Here is a 20,249-nt window from a genome sequence, read left to right on the forward strand (position 1 = left end):
AAAACCTAATTCACCAATGAAGCTTTGGAAGCAAATTAACAGCTTGTGTTTTAATCCAGTATTTGAGGACCAACTGTATTCCCATCTCGGCTTGAGACATATTCAAAACATGGCTGCAACTATCCTGGCAACAAAAATACTACTTCACTCACAATTTTAGTTTGAGAAGTAGCACTGATTTTGCTAAATATGGTTCTTGCACATTTCATACATTTTACTACATTTAAGTCACAACTGATATAAAAAGAAAAACATCCAGAAAAACATCACATCCTTAAATATGTACTTTTACTTCTTATTCCCTGTCTCTGGCACAGAATTGTTCAAATTTCTTCCAAACAGGCAAGTATCCCATTTGCCTTACACAGAAAGAGTAAAGTCCAGAAATTATGTCTTGGAAGTACATTTGGCTCTTATATTTTTATATTGCACAATGTCATTTCTATGTTTCTGAATATTTCACTGATAAATGCCAACAACTCTTTAAAAGTAACTGAGGTGTTCATGAGCATTATATCACAAGCTGATTACATTCGTTTGTCCCAGACAAGTCAGGATATAAATTAATGCTGGACATACATGCTCTAAATTTGCTCATTCCTTTCCCTGACATAGCTTTTCAATCCCCCTAGTGTCAATTTTTGTTTATATTTTATAGATTCTGAACTCAATTACATGCAAACCTAACAAATACGAAACTGCATTGATTGTCCAACATATAGTGTATTTAAACAGTGACAAACAGGTCGGAAAAGGAATCAGTGAAAGTTTGAAATTAGTGTGACTCAGTAATAGTGAGAGAAGGCTGGTACTCCAAGCAAACTCAGTTCCAGTCTCTATTCATCTCACAAACAGATTCTGACAGTTTTAATCACTTGCTATGCAGAGTCTATGTCTCTCCCAGTAGGTGGCAAAAAAATTAAAAAGGGGTGAGTGGCAATCCCTACTATCTCCAAAATGGGACACTGGAAAACATACATCTGCTGCCCTCACAGAAAAGTCTAGGCCAAGAGGACAAAAGTACGGACAACTTACATGAAAGAAACATTAGACAGAAAAAAACAATTTTTAAGTTTGAAGTCCACATTCTGAATGTGGGTGATATAGGTGAATAACTAGTCAGTCATTGTGCACATGATTTTCATTCTGAGATTAGAATTTGCATGCAAATATCCACATCTTACCTAGTAATTAAAACAGCATTATCATGATGAGCAATCCCATTTTCTGGAATGGTGTTTCCATCATTTTGGTGAGAAAGAATGGATTTCTGCCATTTACAGAAGCTGTCCAAGGACTTGTCTGCATGATGATTTATCTCCAAGTTTGGCTACAATGCAACAAGTATACCAGAGAAATCCAAACATATTACTGAAGAACCAGCACTTCTTCAAAGAATAAAAACGAAGATGATAATTAGTAAGGGCAGATTGCTTTTTAATTTTTTTGTTTGAAAAAGTACCCTTTATTTCATGTAAAATTTCTCTGATGTCTGACTTCAGCCCAACAAATTATAAAACACATCAAGGGATGAAGAACTTATAAACATTTCTTGTTGAAAGCATTTATAATGTTATTACACATACAGCCAGAGTATTTCTTCTGCAGTATTTTCCAGTAACAGAAATTTCCTTCCAATTTGTGTAAAATAATCAAAATAAAAAAGTGCCGATTTGAAAAGAAGATATTTTGGATTCCTCATCTTACCTGATCTTCAGTAAGAACAATCAGACGAGTGACTATTATGTTCACAACATTTCCTAGACTGGAATCACGGTAAAGTTTGGCAACCTGACCTCCAGAAAATAAGAAAAGACACAAAGTCAGACAAAAGTAAAATTCCTCTTTCTGCTTCTGATTTTATTTTGACAACCTCACATTGACAGCAATATCATAATTAATGATAACTTCACCAGGTAGTTTTATGAAATCATATTCACAGAACAAAGATTTGAACATATGAATAAACAGAAAGAAAGCCAGAGGAGTGAATGCTTTAATTCTGATTTATGGTTTCAGCTGAGGGGACACCCTGCAAAGAACATGTTATAAAATTATTTGTCATCATTTATAACTAGAATCCAAAATCTTTCTGTTGAAAGTAATCATTATTTTAATTTTGCATATTGTCACATTTCTGAGAGTTTCATATTTTTACATTTATAAATTGACATGGAGTTGTAAATAGATTTCTCAGCTACCTTGTTTCTTGGGCTCCTATTTTCATTGATAATTGTTTTAACCAAAAAGATCAAAACACATTCTTGCAATGTTCTTATCTGTACTCTACAATTGGACTTGAAATCTTGGATTAATTGATTGTTAGAAATCTTGGGGAAATTTTAACCCAGTAGAAACTGTGAGTGAGCAATGAAAGTGGCATTCAATGATTAAATTGCAGGCAGCAAGTACATCCACCCAAAGCCAGCAGGATCTATCTTTAAATGTATTAAAGGACTCCAATAGAAAATCAAAGTTCAACAGCAATATTTACTAGAAAATTAAGTGGGGGAAGCAATATGTCAAAAAAAAATGGATCATAGGGCCAGAAAAGGCCCAGAAAAAATATACAGGTATTTAAAAAATATACAGATCTTTGTCCGGGAGGTAGAGGAATGCTCCAAACCTGAAGGAAAGCTTGGCCAGGCTTGTCTTTGTCTGTCTTCACTGTGAACCTTTTTGGCCAAACAATTAGCAATTATGTTAATGTCTAGGCTCATTCCCTTTGGTCCCCAGCTGCCTGCTACTATGCTTTTATAACAGCAGGGCACCCAATCCCTCTCATGTCCAATTTGTTGGGAGGTCGTTGTCATGTTAGTAAGAGTTGGCTTCTCTCTGCTACTCCCTAATGGGGTAATACCTCATTTGTCTGTATTTCTGTATGGTATTAAAATCAGCACTATCATCTCCCTATTGGTCATCTGAGGGTCTGTGGCTACAGAATTGTAATTATGTTACCTAAACCCTTCCTTTTAATATACCCATCCACACACCTTTTAAATCTTGTAATCGTACCAGCCTCCACCACTTCCTCTGGCAGCTCATTCCATACACGCACTGCCCCTTAGGCCCCTTTTAAATCTTTCCCCTTTCATGTTAAACCTATGCCCTCTTTGCATTCCCACGGCCTGGGGAAAAGACCTTGGCTAATCAGCCTATCCATGCCCCTTATGATTTGATAGACCTCTTTAAGGTCACCCCTCAGCCTCCGATGCTCTGATTGTGATCTCAGCCTCAGCTTCCTGTCTGCCCACCTCATAACCCTCAATTCCCTTCTTGATCCCAAAACTGTTGTGACGAAAGAGTCTCTGGCAATCTGATTGGCTAGGAGCTCTTGGAGGTGGAATCTGCGCCATTAAAAGGGACATGAACGCCAACTTCAGGCAGCTAATTGCCTGAAGGTCATAGATTCGCATAGAGGTTCCTGAAAACAGCCACATCAGCACTGTCCTTTAGATTTCCGACACCCATCCAGGCTACTGCTGCTGGCATCAAATGCACTCGCACACTAGTAGGGGAGCTCCCAGTTGCTGGTTATAGAACAGTAAACAATTTGGCTACCTGTTCATTAATTTAATGAGTGTTAAATCTGAGAAAGGAAAGCTCAAGCAACAAATATCTTTCAAACATCTAAACAAAATGTGAGAAATAAAGATCAAAATAAAGGCTTCACTGACAAAGGGTGTAAAAATACAAGGCACTCTGCAATCAGAAGGTAAATATCGTGATTGTGAACTTGTGTAATACAGCTTCCTCCTCTTCATTACAGGCCTCATTGCTGTAGCAGCAGCTCCCGCTCTTCTCTTCTGATGCTGCTGGGAGTATATAGATGTCACCTAATCTGATCTGCTGGCAGCACACAACAGTGGGCATTCCTTCCACTGCGGGACAGAAACCCAACACTGGAGTCAACCCACAGCGTATTATCTTCATGGGGGAGCGTGTTTTAAAGCCAGTCCGGGAGGTTGAGCAATACATTCCCCACCCCACCCTCGGAAGTATTCAGCCCATGGATGCTAAGGACAACCACTAAGGTCGGATGACTATTGAGAGGCAACGAGACTAACTATAAATTAAGCATCCTTCACAATTTTTAGACGCATTTGAAAATTCCAGACTAAATTTTAAATGTGCACCACAGGAAAAACTAAACAGTGAAAAGTACTTCTTATTTGTCGCTGTGAAAATAAATTCTTCTCAATATCAGGAGAAAGAAACCAAACCTGCAATAATTAATAAGTTTAAAGGGGTAATCTGATCCTGGGAAAGACTGCACATTTCTGTGGGTCTACGAAAATGTCTAACTTTTAAAGTGAAAACACTCCCTCATTCTTCTATCCGTGCTTATATAAATCATTCCATGAAGAGAATGAACAAATGAAAAAAACTGAAGAATTTAATGGGACTAAAAGCTCTGAAATGCCCTGCATCTGATGTCAAACATCAGATGTGGTACAGAGATGGATTACTTGTGATCTTCCCAAATTACTTATATTCGATAATGGTATCAGCAAATTGTCATTTGACAAATATAACAGATTGAAAACAGAACACTACAGACCAATTAGCCAGACATCACTCATCTCTATTTATTACGATTGGAATCCAAGACTAACAAAGTGGTAACAAGGCACTTAGAAAACTATGGTATGATTAGTCTGCCAGTTGTAGGGGCGTGAAATCCTGTTCGACAGATTTTTAAAAGATTTTTGAGAAGCTAATCAGCCAGGCAGATAAAAGAGGATCAGCATGTGTCATATATTTGGATTTTCAAAAGACATTCGATGAAGTGACACAAGTATTTGTTGCACAAGATATGGGCTCATGGGTTAGTGGTTGAGGGTAATATATCAGCAAGGATAAGTGATTAGTTAAAGGACAGAAAATGAACAATAGGAAAAAAATTATTTTCAGGTTGATAGACTTTTACCAGTTAGATGCAGAAAGGACCAATATCAATATGAACGCATTATATGAGAGTACAGAGTATAATGTGTCTGATTTTGCTGGCAATATTAAGCTAGCTGAAAAAAAAACAAGCTATGAAGCAAACATAAAAGGCCAATATGGCCCACAGGCCTTGGAACTTTGATATTGGGATTAATTGTGGGATCCCAAGCCCAATCCTCCTGGCAGTGAGACCAAGAAGCACATCTTCTGGAAGGCAGGTCCCAAATTGATTATCTTGACTCTTGCCATTCTATTTGGGACAGAAGGTGGACTCCTGACGCTGCAGACCCAATCACATGGTTGACAGGTCTGCAGCCTTAGCAGCCCAACCAGAATGGCAGGTGCTGCTGAGGCAAGTTGGGAACCTCAAGGGCATCTCAACATGGGGGCATGCTCTGAAGCATGCTCTTTGGAGTCGGATCCCCTCCGGTGGAATGGTGTGGGTACAGTGTGGCCTATCTCCAGTGGCTCAATCTTTGGACCATGCAGCTTGAGCTCTGATGGTCCCTGGCCTGCTGAAGGGAGGTGGCCATCACTGAGTGGCCTTTAATCGTGGTAGGGAGAACACACCATCAACAGCAAAGTGCAGCCAAGGCCAAATGATGTTGCAACTATTCGGGACCTTAAATATGTTAATGTAACTCCGTGGAGTGAGTGGTTAATTTGCTTCCCTGCCTGACTCTGGGAAAAGTCTTTGACAGAAGGAATGCAATGAGGAGCTATTCCAACTCAGCTCCAACTGCAATTGCTTAATGTTTATGAAAATCCAGCCCACAGAGTTGGAAAGTGATGGTGCTGGTGTGTTACAGGTCACTCAGGGGGACCTAGTTGCTGTGACAATATCCAGTTTTACCTTGATGGTGTAACCTGGAGCAATGAATAATGAAGACAGAGGCTCCAACTTTCTTTGCATCACATGTCTGACCAGGTATCTCGCAATCTTACTGTCTGCCTTTGGTCTGTTGAACATTTGCAGATTGATACTTGACAAGTTTGGCCATGTTAAGGACACACCTTGCCTGACCGTGAATCCCTGGAATGGGACTCAATGCAGAGCTTCTGGCTCAGACATGATTCATGGCAACACCATCATCATAGTTCTGTGGGAGACGCCTCGTCGGTGTATTCAACAGAGCCTTCAAGGTAGGGGAGAAAACATTACTGTCTGCCTTCTAATCCTGCTCCCCGTCACCTCTTGCAGATCTACTCCTTTCCTGCCCCTCCTCACAGCCCTAACCCCTCCCTTGCCCCCTCTCACAGATCTAACCCTCCCATCACGTCTCAGATATACCCCTCTCTTTCCCTTTCTCAAAACTCAATTCCTCCTCTCAGAGCTGCACCACTCCTCTATTCCATCTGCCCTGTCCTTCCTCACAGACCTACCTCTCCCATGCCCCTCTCACAGCTCCAGTCCATTGCCCCTTACAGCTGTACCCACTGTCCCCCTTACAGCTTTACCCCTACACTTCTCCTGACAGTCTATCCATCCCCTGCACCCACTTACAGCTTTATCCCTTCTCTGCCCCTCTTACTGGTCTACCCCACACTCACTGCCCTAACAGCTCTACCATTCCCATACCTACAATGCTCACCCCACTGTCTGAACTCAACCCATCTCCCTCTCGCAGCTGTTAATTACAGCTTTACCCCAATCTCCTACCAATACCTCTATATCACAATGGCTGTCAGAGCTCAACTAGATCCCCAACAGCCCTCACCAAACCCCGACAAAACAACACCCCACCCTCTCACAGCTCTCATATTTACCTCTCCCACACTGTCATTTAGAAACACTGTTGCAAACAGCTCTACCCACAACATCCATGACTCCCAGGGCACCAACACACGCACACACACACGCAAACCTCTAGTTCCCTTCGTGGTGATGGCTCTGATAGCTCTACTCCTATCACATTTCCTCACACTGTCTGGGATTTAGAAGAACTCCCTTAACAGCTCTACCCCACAACCTCTTTGGCTCTCAGAGCTCCATCCCAAGCTCCACATGGCTCTCAGAGATCAACCCCTCCGCCCATAGCCCTACACCCCCACATTGATAGCTCTCAGTTCTATTCCCATCCTGTCTCCCTGCAGTGCCTGTAATTTGGAAGGATATAGATTCTTCAAAATCTGAGAGAACTTAATATGTGAGATGCTGAGAGGTTTTTTTTCTCCCTTTGCTCCCACGTTTACAGCCAGAGTGCACAGTCTCAGGGTAAGGGGACAACCATTTTAAACTGAGCTGAGGAAATCTTTCTTCCCTCGGTGGATTGTGAATCTTTTGAAATTCTCTATTCTGTAGGGTCATGTGTGCACTGTCACTGAACATATTCAAGGTTGAGATCAATGGAACTGTGAACTCAGTAGGGATCATGGGATATGTAGATAGGGCAGGAAAGTGGTGTTGAGTTTAAGGATCAGCCATGATCATGTTAAACTGGAAGCAGGCACAAGTGGCCATACATACCCCAAACCTGGTCCTATTTCCTATATTGGATGAACACAGCAGGCCAAGTCTGCTCCTATGATGCTGCTTGGCCTGCTGTGTTCATCCAGCTCTACACCTTGTTGTCTCGGATTCTCCAGCATCTGCAGTTCCTACTATCCCTATTTCCTATGTTATTATGTTCTTATGAACATTACAGCAATGTTCTTATTGGTCATAAAATGTAAGCATTTTATCCTCATGGCTGGTATCATATGGTGGAATTCTTGCCTTGCAACTGACTTCCTGGCATCTATTAGCTTCATTTTTTCTCTATGAAGTACAGGCAGGGAAATATATTTTTTCCAAATTGGTAAACTGGGGTTAAAAGATTGATTTTGCCTCTGCCTACATGGCTGCAACCAGTGAGCAGTTAAAATGCTCAGGTGAATTATCCTCCTGTGCTCATCAGGTCTCAACTGCAATTTGTACTCCAGTTCAACCAAAAAGCCAGTGCAGCTTTCTTGCCGGGTAAGGGCATCCAGGGAGTGAACCTGGACATCAGGCTGTAAAGCAAGTGCCGAGCCTGCACCAGCCAACAGTGGGACCACCTTCGCCCCCAATGTTGATATGAAATCAGACATCCATTGACCTGCTGTACAAAGAAAAGTGGTTGGCAAACTCCTCGTGCTGCCATCCCCAAATCAGAGGGCCAGCAGCTCTGAAGCCTCAGCAGAGTCATTGTAAAGAGTGGTCACTGCTGAAGCACACAAGAGACCTCAAGGTTCTGGGCCAAGTGAGTCAAAGAGACAAACTACTCAGGATATGGAAGGTCAGAGGGGAAACCTTCTACAGGGAGATCATTGGGATTCTGATGGCTGCCTTGAAATGGCATAGGTATCGTAGGTAGGAGCAAGTTACTGCAGATGCTGGAATCTGTACTGAAAACAAACATACTGGAAATCACAGTGGGTCAGGCAGCATCTGTGGAGAGAGAACATGCTAACGTTTCCAGTCCAGATGACTCTAGATGACTTTGGGACGTAGCTTAGTGGTTAGCACTGCTGCCTCACAACACCATGGACCCAGGTTCAATTCCACGCTCGGGTGACTGTCTGTGTGGAGTTTGCATATTCTCCCCGTGTCTGTGTGGGTTTCTGCCGGGTGCTCCAGTATCCTCCCACAGTCGAGAGCTGTGCACGCCAGGTGGATTGGCCATGCTAAATTACCCTTAGTGTTCAGGGATGTGTAGGTTAGGTGTGTTAGCAAAGGGAAATGCAGGGTTACAGGGAAAGGGTGGAAGGGGGTGGGTCTGGATGGGATGCTGTCCGGAGGGTCAGCATGGACTTGTTGGGCTGAAGGGCCTGTTTCCACACTGTAGGGATGCTCTGGTTCATCAGAGCTGAAGTGAAGTGCAGTGGGAGCAGCATTTACGCAATAGTGTGGGGAGGCGGTGTGAAGTGCTGGCACAGAAAGGATGCTGAGAGCAGATTAAGTGATCGGAATGTGAAAATGGCAAAACGATGGTGTGTCTAACTGTCAGACTGGAAAGAGCAGTCCCACTAGGGTGGAGGGAGGGGAGAGAGGAGATGGAGACAGGGAATGTAACTAGTAAAGATAAAAGGGATGAAATGGGAGGGAGTTCACAATCAGAGGGTGTTGAACTCAATATTAAATCCAGAAGGTTATAAAGTGCCTAATCTGAAGATAAGATGCTGCTCCTCCAGTTTGCACACTGGAGCATTGAATCACGCCAAGGACAGACACTGAGCAGGACGCTGTGTTAACATGACCAGTTATGGGGAAGGTCAGGGTCATGCTTGTGCACAGACAGGAAGTGTTCTGCAAAGCGATCGCCCAGTCTGTGTTTGGTTTCTCCAATGTAGATAAGACCACACTGGGTGCAGCGAATACGACAGACCAGATTGGAGGAGGTACAGGTGAAATGCTGCTTCACCTGGAAAGACTGGTTCAGTCTTTGAATGGTGAGCAGGGAGGAGGTGAAGGGGCAGGTGTTGCACCTTTTTTCAGTTACATGGGAAGGTGCCATGGGAAGAAGGGGATGGTTGTTAGTGGGCAAGGACTGGACAAGGGTGACCCGGAGGGAACATCCTTGTGAAATGCAGATGGGGGAGTGAAGGGAAGATGTGTTTGGTGGTAGTGTTCTGCTCGAGTTGTCTGAAATGGCGGAGGATGATCCTTTGAATGTGGAGGCTGGTGGGATGAAAAGTGAGGACAAGTGAAACCCGATCACAGTGTTGTGATGATGGGAAGGGGCAAGGTTGGAAGCACAAATGACAGGTCAGATGTGGTTGAGAGCCCTGTCCACCAGTGGGCGGGAAACCACAGTTATGGAAGAAGGAAGCCATGTCAGTAGCACTGTTTTCGAAGGCGGCATCATCCAAACAGATACGATGCAGGCGAAGGAACTGGGAGAATGGGATGTAATCCTTACAGGACGAGGAGTATGAAGAACTGTAGGGAAGAAAGCTATGGGAGTCATTGGCTTTTTAGTGGATGGCAGTGGACAGTTTAGTGCCTGAAATGGAGATGGAGAGGTCGAGGAAAGGAAGGGAAGTATCGGAAATGGACGATGTGTAAGTTGTAGAGGAGTGGAAATTGGAGGCAAAATGAACAAATTTTTCAAGGTCCAGGCAGGAGCACGATGTGGCACCGAAACAGTCGATGCACCACCGAAACAGTCGATGCACCGAGAAAAGAGCTGTGGGAGGGGGCCAGTGTTGGACTGAAACAAGGATTGTTCCACATACCCTATAAAAAAGGCAGGCTTAATAACTGGAACCCATGCGGGTGCCCACAGCCATTCTTTTGACTTGGCAGAAGTGAGATGAATTAAAGGAGAAACTATTCAGTGACAGAATAAGTTCAGCCATGTGGAGGAGAGTGGTAGTGGATGGGTATTATTCAGGCCTGCAATGACGATCATGTCCTGCTGCTGAGAAAATGCCTTGGAGGGGGGATTGGGAGCTATCCCTGCATAGCTCCCCATGGCTTTACCAGCCTCTTACATCCCAGCTTGCCATCTTGAGGCATCAAAATCTGCCCTGAAGCACACCTCCAGGTTTCAAGAATGAATATTCAGTCCCTCTCTACTCTGGGAGTCTGACTGACAAAATCCTCCAGGAACTCCCTTCTTTAGGACATGCCATCTCAATGGCGCCAAGCACGGGGCCTCCTTCCAGCTAAACCTGCCTTCTGGCCAGAGAACACTTCCTGTTCAATTCAGACAGGCAGCATGACAACAAGGTCCTCCCATAACTGAAGCAATCTCTCAGATGGAAGTCACTCTTTTTCAATTATGGAGTCTTAGAATTATACCGTGCAGTAAAAGATACTGATGCTTAAAGGTTCATTTGAAATTCCATTCTTCTATTGCAATCAAGGTGATCATTCATTCATAATAAATAGGTCAATACCTCAGCTATAACAGCATTGAGATGAATTTTAGACAGCTCTTATTCAAGGCCAAGAAAATAGATTCAAAAAACGTTTATCATTTCAAAATACAAAGGGATAAAACTTACAATATTCATTACTGATAAGATATAATGTTCGATATCCTTACGACCATGATATCCCACCATCATTTTGTCTGCCACTACAAGAGTTTCCACAAAGCGTTCAAGGCTTACTGATCTCCTTTGTCGATGGGCACTGGTTGCCGTTTTGTTCTTTGGCAATGAGGTTGGAAAGGCCGAGGGATGATTTAACCACCACGGCTTTCTTCTTCCTGTGCGGTCTTCTAGGAGTGAAGATAATCAACCATGTTAGCCAGATTAGTCATTTAGCAGCTTGTAATCCAGCTGCTTTTAAAATGTGGAGTTTCACCTTCATGAATTGAAACAACACTAAAGGACAGGAAAACATTGGGGGGGAATATGTTTGGTCAAGTTTTATGGAAAATGAAACTAGCTCAAAATTTATTCATGCCTGTCTTGATGGAAACAGAGAAACTGTCAGGTGGGTCTCCTTTTCAGGTTACATTGACCGAATAGCAGCACAGATCCAAGCTGCATCTATACAATCTGAACCAGCTTGAAAGCTGGCTGAATGATTAATTCCCAACATTGCCTTCTTAGTATATTTGGCCTTTTGCATTGTACAGCGGACCCCACCTAAAGTAGCAAGGGACTGAAAAGAAAGATTGTTCTTCATAGTTGGGAATGATAAAAAATACATTTTGCAAAGGCACCTTTAACCTTAAAACATTCCAAAGTGCTTTGTAAACAATTCATTATTTTATTGCAGTGAATTTGTTTGGCAGTTTTGCATTTGCAGTCATTTTTGAAGTGTAGACAAGATGTATACAGCAAGGCTTCACAAACAACAACATTCAAATACAAGACTAGTTAACCTGTTTAGGTTGGTTGGGGATATAAGGAAAAATTCCAACTTGCATGAAATGTGTTGGAATATTTTGCATCTACCTCAGCACAGAGACAGGGCCTCAGTTTAATATCTCATTTTAATCCCAATGGGCAACTGATTGCAACAGGAGGAGACATCTTCATTTTACAAAATTCGTAAAATGTAAATATATCAGATTACACCCACATCCACCTTTTCAGTACTGAAAACTACATCAGAAAGAGAAAGATTCCATTCGCTCAGCGTGCCACTTGTTGGTGACCAGAAATGTCACACCATGCTAGTGAATGCTCACTTTTGTGGGAGTTACCACAATTTAGGCTGAATACCAGATACACCATTGCCTATTGTAAACTAAGACAAATTACACACTTTTTATCTCTTATGCTGTTGCTGCGCATTGTGGCCCTCTAACCTTGTATATTTTGGTACAAATACACAGGTTATAAAAAAGGGATGAGGTCCTAAAAACAGAATGTAAGTTAGGAAGTAAGTTGAAAATTAGGACCTCAAAGGTAGGTTTTCTTAGGATTACTACTAGTGCCACGTGCTAGTCAGTGTAGAAATAGCAGAATATATCGGATGAATATGTGGCGGAAGAAACTGTGTGAAGAGGAGGGTTTCATACTCCTGGGGCATTGGGATTGGCTCTGGCGGAGGTGAGACAAGTACAAACTGGACCTACAGAGGACTGGGTCTGATGTCCTCGGGGAAGTATTGGCTAAAGTGCTTCGGGAGGCTTTAAATCAAAATGGTAGGGGAATAGGAACCTATGTAAGAAGTCAGAGGAAGGGAAATCAAGGACAAAAACAAAAGACAGAAAAGTGATAAGCAGAGAAATCAAGGTTCAAACATGGACACAGTGAAAAATAATGGGAATGGATTTGGTGTTGTTAAAAAACTAAGCCTTAAGGATTTGTGCTAAATGTGCAGGGCATTTCCAATAAAGTGGATGAATTAATTGTTCAAATAGACAAAAATTAATATAATAGTCAACAATATGGAGACATGGCTGCAGGGAGGCCAGCAATAGGAACTGAATATCCACAAGTATTCAGTATTTAAGAAGAACTGACAAAAAGGAAAGGTGGTGGGGTTGTATTGCTGGTTAGGGAAAGATGAGGTGGAATCTGTATGGGTAGAACTGAGAAAAACAGAGGCAAATTAACATTAGCAGGGACCTGTATATAGACCCGGAAACTGGAGGGATGATGTGGTGAATGGCATTAAACATAAAATTAGAGATGCATGCAATAAGGGAACATTGTAATTATGGATGACTTTAATCTGCATATAGATTGGGCAAATCAATTTAGTAACATTACCATACAGGAGGAATTCCAGGAGTGTATATACGGTGGTTTTCTGGACCTATATGTTAAGGAACCAACCTAAATAACAGGCTACAAAAACAGACATTGCTGGAAAATCTCAGCAGGTCTGGCAGTATCTTCACAGATGCTGCCAGACCTGCTGAGCTTTTCCAGCAACATCGGTTTTTGCTCCTGATTTACAGCATCCGCAGTTCTTTCAGTTTTTATTAAGAAACTCAACAGGCCATCCTAGACTAGGCATTCTGTAATGAGAAAGGAGTAACTGGCAATCGAGTTGTGCAAGATCACTGAGGGCGAGCAATCATAATATGAAGGAATTGATCATCAAGATGGAGAGAGATGTGGTTGATTCTGAGACTTGGGTCCTGAACCTAAATAGAGGAACTTATGATGGTGTGAGACTTGAGTTGGCTATGATAAATTGCGACCATTACTTAAGGTGATAATGGTGGAAAGGCAATGATAAATATCAAACAGCATGAGTGAACTGCAACAATTGTTCATTCCTGTCTGGTGTAAAATGGGAAAGGCGGTCAAACCATGGCTTACAAGAGAAATTAGAGATAGTATTAGATCCAAGAAAGTGGTACAAAAATTGGCTATAAAGAGAAAAAAAAGCAGTCCAGAGGAGTGGGAGCAGTTTAGAATTCAGCAAAGGAGGACAAAGGAGTTGACTAAGAAAAGGAAATTGAAACAACTGCACAGAGGCCGGTGTCCCGAGACCAAGTCACCCTTTATTTACTTGTTTACTGTACAGTGGCTGTGGCCAACCAGCTCGGAGTCAATCCTCAATGGAGGAGATTCTAATCTTGTGGTTATATTAGTCAGCCAGGGCTTTCCTGATTGGCCCAGGTTAACAACCCAATCAAGAATCTTGTAGTCAATGAGGTCCACCTGGTTCTAATCACTATATCCCTCCACCTCCTACCCTCTCCCCCTCCAGGCCCAGGGATGTGGGCCTGATCTTTCACTTGTAGCTTCTCTTGTGATGTTTTTGCCCCAGGTCTGGTTCCCCCGACTCAGACTCAAACACAAGCAGCGTGTACCAGATCGTGGCCCGTCTCTTGGATCTGGAACATCTTCAAAGGGTCTCCTCCTCTTGTTCTGGCGGCATCGGTATTGAGGACACATCCATTTCGGACTCTGAGATTTCATTGAGACTAGACGGAGGGGGAAGCACCAGCAGTTTCTGACAGGCCTTCTGGCTGTTCTGAGGGGCCAGGTATGTTTTGCTTCTGCCCTGTTTGCGAGATAACGGCTTTCAGGTGATCCACGTGTTTGTTCAGGACTGTATCACCTGCCCGAACTTTGTAAGTGATGGGACCTGACCTCACATCAACCTCACCTCACCTCATACCCATACAGGGCCACTTTCATAGTTCTGGCAACAAACTTCATCCCCTGAATTAAATTGTCTCTTGCGCTTAGAGGAGGCCTTTGACCAGCATTAGCATTCCTGCTGCCATGTCACCCTCACCCCCAGGTCTGGAAATATCAGGTTTAACTTGGTCAACAAAGGTAAAGTGGCTTTGGCCCCTTTGATAGTCCCAAGCCCAATTTGAAAAACTCCTAGGTATTTCACTAGGAATTCACTGAAGCAGTCATTTTCCAATCAAAAAATCTTGAGCCAATCAAGGTAAATCTTTCTCAACCAATTCTGCCCCAATAAGCTTGGGCTCGAGTCTTTTACTACATCAGTGGTAACTACAATGATTGCTTCGCATAGCAGACCAGAACCGAAGTTGTACCCTTAATATGCAACAGTTCCCCAGTGCATGATCTCAATCTGGCTGAGGTCTTGTGCATGCTTCAAGGTTGGGGACCTGAGCAAATCTTGTTAAAAGCAGATTCTGCAACCACAGATACAGCTGTGCCGGTATCAACCTCCATGGGAACTGGGTGACCATGTAACCAAACCTTACTTTTAATCAGTACTGATTTGGGTGTCACTAAGCAATGTAATTGTTCCAACCCGCATGTAGGGGAACTTTCCAGGGTGTGCACTCTCCTGGGTACTGGCCTATGAGTTTTCTTAATCAAGTCAATCCTTGTAGGACCTCTTTGCTGTCTCGAGTCTGTATACCGACAGCAACTACAATGGCTTGCCAGCCCAGATCTCGGCTCTGTTGTGGGTTTCTGCTGTGGGCTGTCCTAGGGTCCCTCTGCTCGGTACATGCCACAAATGAGGTTCTGCAATTGCATACACTCAAGTGGTGTTCCCCAAGTTCAGTCAGACAGGTGAGGGTGTCCACTTACATTGGGATGCCCTGTAGCTCCCACACTCCCCTTACTGTATTTTCTAATGACAAGGCCAGCTGCAGTGCCTGTCTGAAGTCCAGTTGGGCTTCAGCTAGCAGGTACTTCTGCATGGTTACGTCATTAATCCCACATACCAAACGGTCTCTCAGCATCTCATTCAGGCTTAGCCCAAAATCACATGCCTCTGCCAGTCATCTTAACCTCGTCAAAAATCCCAATACGGATTCCCCCAGTTCTCTAACAGCTGAATAAAACTGATAGCACCTCAGGATTAGAGGAGGTTTGGCGTTTGTAATAATCTTTAACCAACTCTGTCAACTCTTGGAAGATTTTAATGTCTGGTGCCTCTGGGAAAGTTAAGCCTCATATAACCAAAAATGCTGCAGGTCCACACACAGTCAGAAGGATTACTCATTGCTCCTCATCTGCCCCAATGTCATTTGCCAAGAAACAATTTCACATTCTTTCCACATACTGGGGTAATAAATCGACAGCAGAGTCAAAAGAATCAAACTTCCCAAACACAGGCATGATGCTAGAAATGCTTACCCCAACTCCAAAATGGCAGTTGCAAGCAAATACTCTTCAGGCAGATCCTATTTTCTTCCGCTACCACTGAAATAACTGCACAGAGGCTGGGGTCCTGTCATCACGTCACCCTTTATTTACTAGTGTACAATACACTGTCTGTGGCCAGCCAGCTTGGAGTCTGTTCTCAACTGAAGAGATTCTAATCTCCTGGTTATATTGGTCAGCCAAGGCTTTGCTGATTGGCCCAGGTTAACACCCCAATCAAGAACCTCGTAGTTAACAAGATCTACCTGGTTCCAATCACTTATAGAAATAGCTTATAGAGTGAGCTTGCAGGGAATGTAAAAACTGAAAAAAGAAGGTTCTTTAGGTATATATAAATACATCAACAGCAAGGTGGTAACTAGAGAGATGGGAGAGATGCTAAATGAATATTTCACATTAGTTTTTGCTGTTGAGAAAGAAATGGAGTCTAGAGTATGCAGAGAAATCAACATTGATGTTTTAAAAACAGTCCACATTACGGAAGAGGAGGTTCAGGAGGTCCTAGAGAATATAAAGGTGGATAAATCTCCGGGACCTGATATAATGTATTACAGAATGCTGTGGGAAGTAAGCCAGGAAATTATGAGACCTCTTGCAGAAATATTTGCGTTATCTATAACTACAGATGAGGTGCATGATGACTGGAGGGTTGCGAATTTTGTACCTTTGTTTAAGAAAGGTAGTAAGTAGAAACCAGGGAACTATAGACCTGTGAGTCTGACTTCGGTTGTGGGTAAATTGTTGGAGGTGATTGTAAACGATAGGACTTATGGACATTTAGAGGGGCAAAAATTGATTAGGGATAGTCAGCATGGTTTTGTGCAAGGAAAATCAAATCTCACAAACTTGATTGAGTTTTTTGAGGAAGTTACCAAAAGACTGATGATGGCAGAGCAGTAGAAGTTGTTTAATTGGATTTTGTAAAGCCTTTGACAGGGTTCCGCATGGTAAACTAATTAGTAAAGTTAGGTCACATGGGATTCAGGGTGTGCTTGCCAATTGGATACATAATTGGCTTAACAGCAGGAGAGAGAGAGTAATAGTGGAGGGCTGTTTTTCGAACTGGAGGCCTGTGACCAGTGGTGTTCCACAGGGATCGGTGCTGGGTCCTCTTTTTTTTGTCATTTATATAAATGATTTGGATGAGAATATAGAAGGCATGGTTAGTAAGTTTGTGGATGACACCAACTTTGGTGGCATTGTAGACAATGAAGAAGGTTTTCTAAGATTACAAAGGGATCTTGATCAAATGGGTCAATGGCCTGGAAAATGGCAGATGGAGTTCAATCTGGATAAATGCGAGGTATTGCATTTTGGTACAACAAACAAGGGTAGGGCTTATGCAATTAATTATAGGGCCTTGGCTAGTGTTGTAGAACAGAGGAACTTAGGGGTACAGGTACATAATTCTTTAAAGCTTGCATTATGTATAGACAGGATTGTTAAAAAGGCATTTGGCATGTTTTCTTTCACTGCTCAGTCATTTGAGTACGGGAGTTGGGGCGTTATGTTGAGGTTGTACAGTACATTAGTGAGGCCTCTTCTGAATTACTGTGTTCAGTTCTGGTCATCCAGTTATAGGCAGGATATTATCAAACTGGAGAGAGTTCAGAAGAGATTTACCCAAGATGTTGCCGGGTATGGAAGGTTTAAGTTATAAGGAAAGGCCACATAGGCTGGCACTTCTTTCACTGGAGCGTAGGAGGTTGAGAGTTGACCTGAAAGAAGTTTATAAAATAATGAGGTATAGATAGAGTTGATGGTAGTTGTCTTTTCCATAATATGGGGAATTTCATGGCTAGAGGCACATTTTTAAGGTGAGAGTAAAGAGATTTAAAAAAGACATGAGGCAAATTTTTTACATAGAGGGTGGTTCCTGTGTAGAATGAACTTTCTGATGAAGTGGTGGATGCAGGTACAACTACAATGTTTAAGAGTCATTTTGATGGCTATATGAATAGGAAAAGTTTGGAGGGATAAGTGCCAGGAGGAGACAGGTGGAACCAGTTTAGTTTGGGATTATGTTCGGCATGGACCGGTTGGACCGATAAGTGTATTTCCATGCTGTATGACTCTATGACTCTATGTGAAGAGAAAAGGATTGGTGAAGACAAATATAAATCCCTTCCAGTCAGAAAGAGAAGAATTTATACTGGGGAACAAAGAAATGGTTGAACAACTAAATACATGTAAACATCTTTTATTACGTGGCACCTCCGGTACTAGAAGGTGTGCTGACTGATTAAATATTCTGGGTAATCAAGAGCTCCATATAATCCATTTAAAAACACACATTAAGTAACAGAAACATAATGCAAGGGATTAACACATCACTGTTGTATGTTATTAATGGCATAAATGACTTAAATAATAATTCATCTTCTGTCTTAAATAAAACTAACCAGCAGAGAGCCTCACTCGCATCCTCAAATATCTATTTGGACATCGCAGTAGATCACAGTATTTGAGGAGAAATTGACTTGAAATTGAATCAACTATTGATATTTTGTATGGCCATTCAGTTGAACCACAGTATATTTACAATGAGGTAATAAATCAACAAACCTATAATAATTGGACAGAAAAACTTTGTGGTATTTGAGGTATATATTTTTTTGCCGGATTATCAAGAGTGCCGATTCATAAGGTGCTGGTTAAAATAAAGTTTGCTGTACATACTTTTGTTCTGTGCTTGCAAAGGAGGACACAAATAACATTCCAGAAATGTTGGGGAACACAGGTTTAGCGGGACAGAGGTAATAAAGCCAGTCAATATTAATAGGGAAATGGTGTTGGGGAAATTGATGGGATTAAGGGCCAATAAATTCACAGGCCTTGAAAATCTATATCCCAGAATACACAAGGAAATGGCCCTGGAAATAGTCAATACATTGATGGTCATAGACCAAGATTCTATAGACTCCAGAACACTTCCTACAGATTGGAGGGCAGTTAATATAATCCCTTTATTTAAGCAAGGAGGCAGAGAGAAAACCAGGAATTATAGACCAGTCAGCACAACATCAGCGGTGAGGAAAATGCTAGATTCCATTATAAAATAACCAATAGCTGCGCATTTGGAAAACAGTGGCAGGATCATACAGAGTCAGCATGAATTTACAAAAGGGAGGCCGAGCTTGTCAAATCAATTGGAATTCTTCAAGGATGCAACTGGCAAAGTTGAAGAAGTGGAGTCAGCGAAGGCTTTCAACAAAGTCCTACAGAAGAGATTTTTGCATAAAATTAAAGTGCATGGGTTGGGGTAGCAAATTGAGATGGATAGAAAATTGGTTGGCAGACAGGAAACAAAAAGTAGGAACAGACAGGTCTTTCTCCAAATGACAGGCAGTGACTAGTGGAGTAGGGAAGGGGTCAGAGCTAGGACCCCAGCTATTCACAATATATAATAACGATTTGGATGAGGGAACTAAATATAATATATCCAAAGTTGCAGATGACACAAAGCTGGGTGGGAGGGTGAGCTGTGAGGAGGATGGAGAGATGCTTCAGTGTGTTGTAGACAAGCTGAGTGAGTGGACAAATGTATAGCAGGTGCAGTAAAATGGATAAATTTGAAGTTATCCACTTTGGTAGCAAAAACAGAAAGGCAGATTATTATCTGAATGGTTATAAATTGAGAGGGAAATATGCAATGAGACCTGAGTGTCCTTGTACACCAGTCACTGAAAGTAATCATGCAGGTGCAGCAGATGGCAAAGAAACCAAAAGGTTTTGGCCTTCATAGCGAGAGGATTCAAGGACAGGAGCAAAGATGACTAGCTGCATTTATATGGGGGCTTGGTGAGACCACATCTGGAACAGCGTGTGCAGTCTTGGTCTCCTTATCCCCAGATCCTAGTCTCTCCTACTAGCGGAAACATCTTCTCCGTGTCCACTCTATCCAGGCTTCACAGTATCATAGAACATAGAACAGTACAGCATAGTACAGGCCCTTCGGCCCACAATGTTGTGCCGAACTTTTACCCCAATCCTAAGGTCTATCTAACCTCCACCCCTACCTTATACGATCATCCATATGCCTATCTAATAGCCACTTAAATGCCCCTAATGAGGCCGACTCCACTACCCTCTCCGGCAATGCATTCCACGTCCCTACCACTCTCTGAGTAAAGAACCTACCTCTGACGTCTCCCCTATATCTACCTCCACTCACTTTAAAACTATGTCCCCTCGTAATAGCTACCTCCACCCTAGGAAAAAGTCTCTGGCTGTTCACTCTATCTATACCTCTGATCATTTTGTACACCTCTATCAAGTCACCTCTCATCCTTCGTCATTCTAAAGAGAAAAGCCCT

The 20,249-nt window shown here is 42.5% G+C and overlaps 1 protein-coding gene across 1 annotated transcript in view; it reads right to left on the reverse strand.

Annotated features, from left to right (window-relative positions):
- Positions 1–20,249, reverse strand: part of adamts6 (ADAM metallopeptidase with thrombospondin type 1 motif, 6) — a 304,519-nt gene that overhangs the window by 260,900 nt on the left and 23,370 nt on the right. Inside the window, exons 4-6 of the mRNA XM_048598741.1 lie at positions 10,921–11,138; positions 1,708–1,791; positions 1,185–1,330 (exon numbers count right to left, since the gene is read on the reverse strand). Coding sequence (XP_048454698.1) covers positions 1,185–1,330; positions 1,708–1,791; positions 10,921–11,138 — 448 coding nt within the window. The remainder of the gene's footprint in view (positions 1–1,184; positions 1,331–1,707; positions 1,792–10,920; positions 11,139–20,249) is intronic.

Source organism: Rhincodon typus, chromosome 1 (assembly GCF_021869965.1).
Source record: "Rhincodon typus isolate 14 chromosome 1, sRhiTyp1.1, whole genome shotgun sequence".
Taxonomy (NCBI): domain Eukaryota; kingdom Metazoa; phylum Chordata; class Chondrichthyes; order Orectolobiformes; family Rhincodontidae; genus Rhincodon; species Rhincodon typus.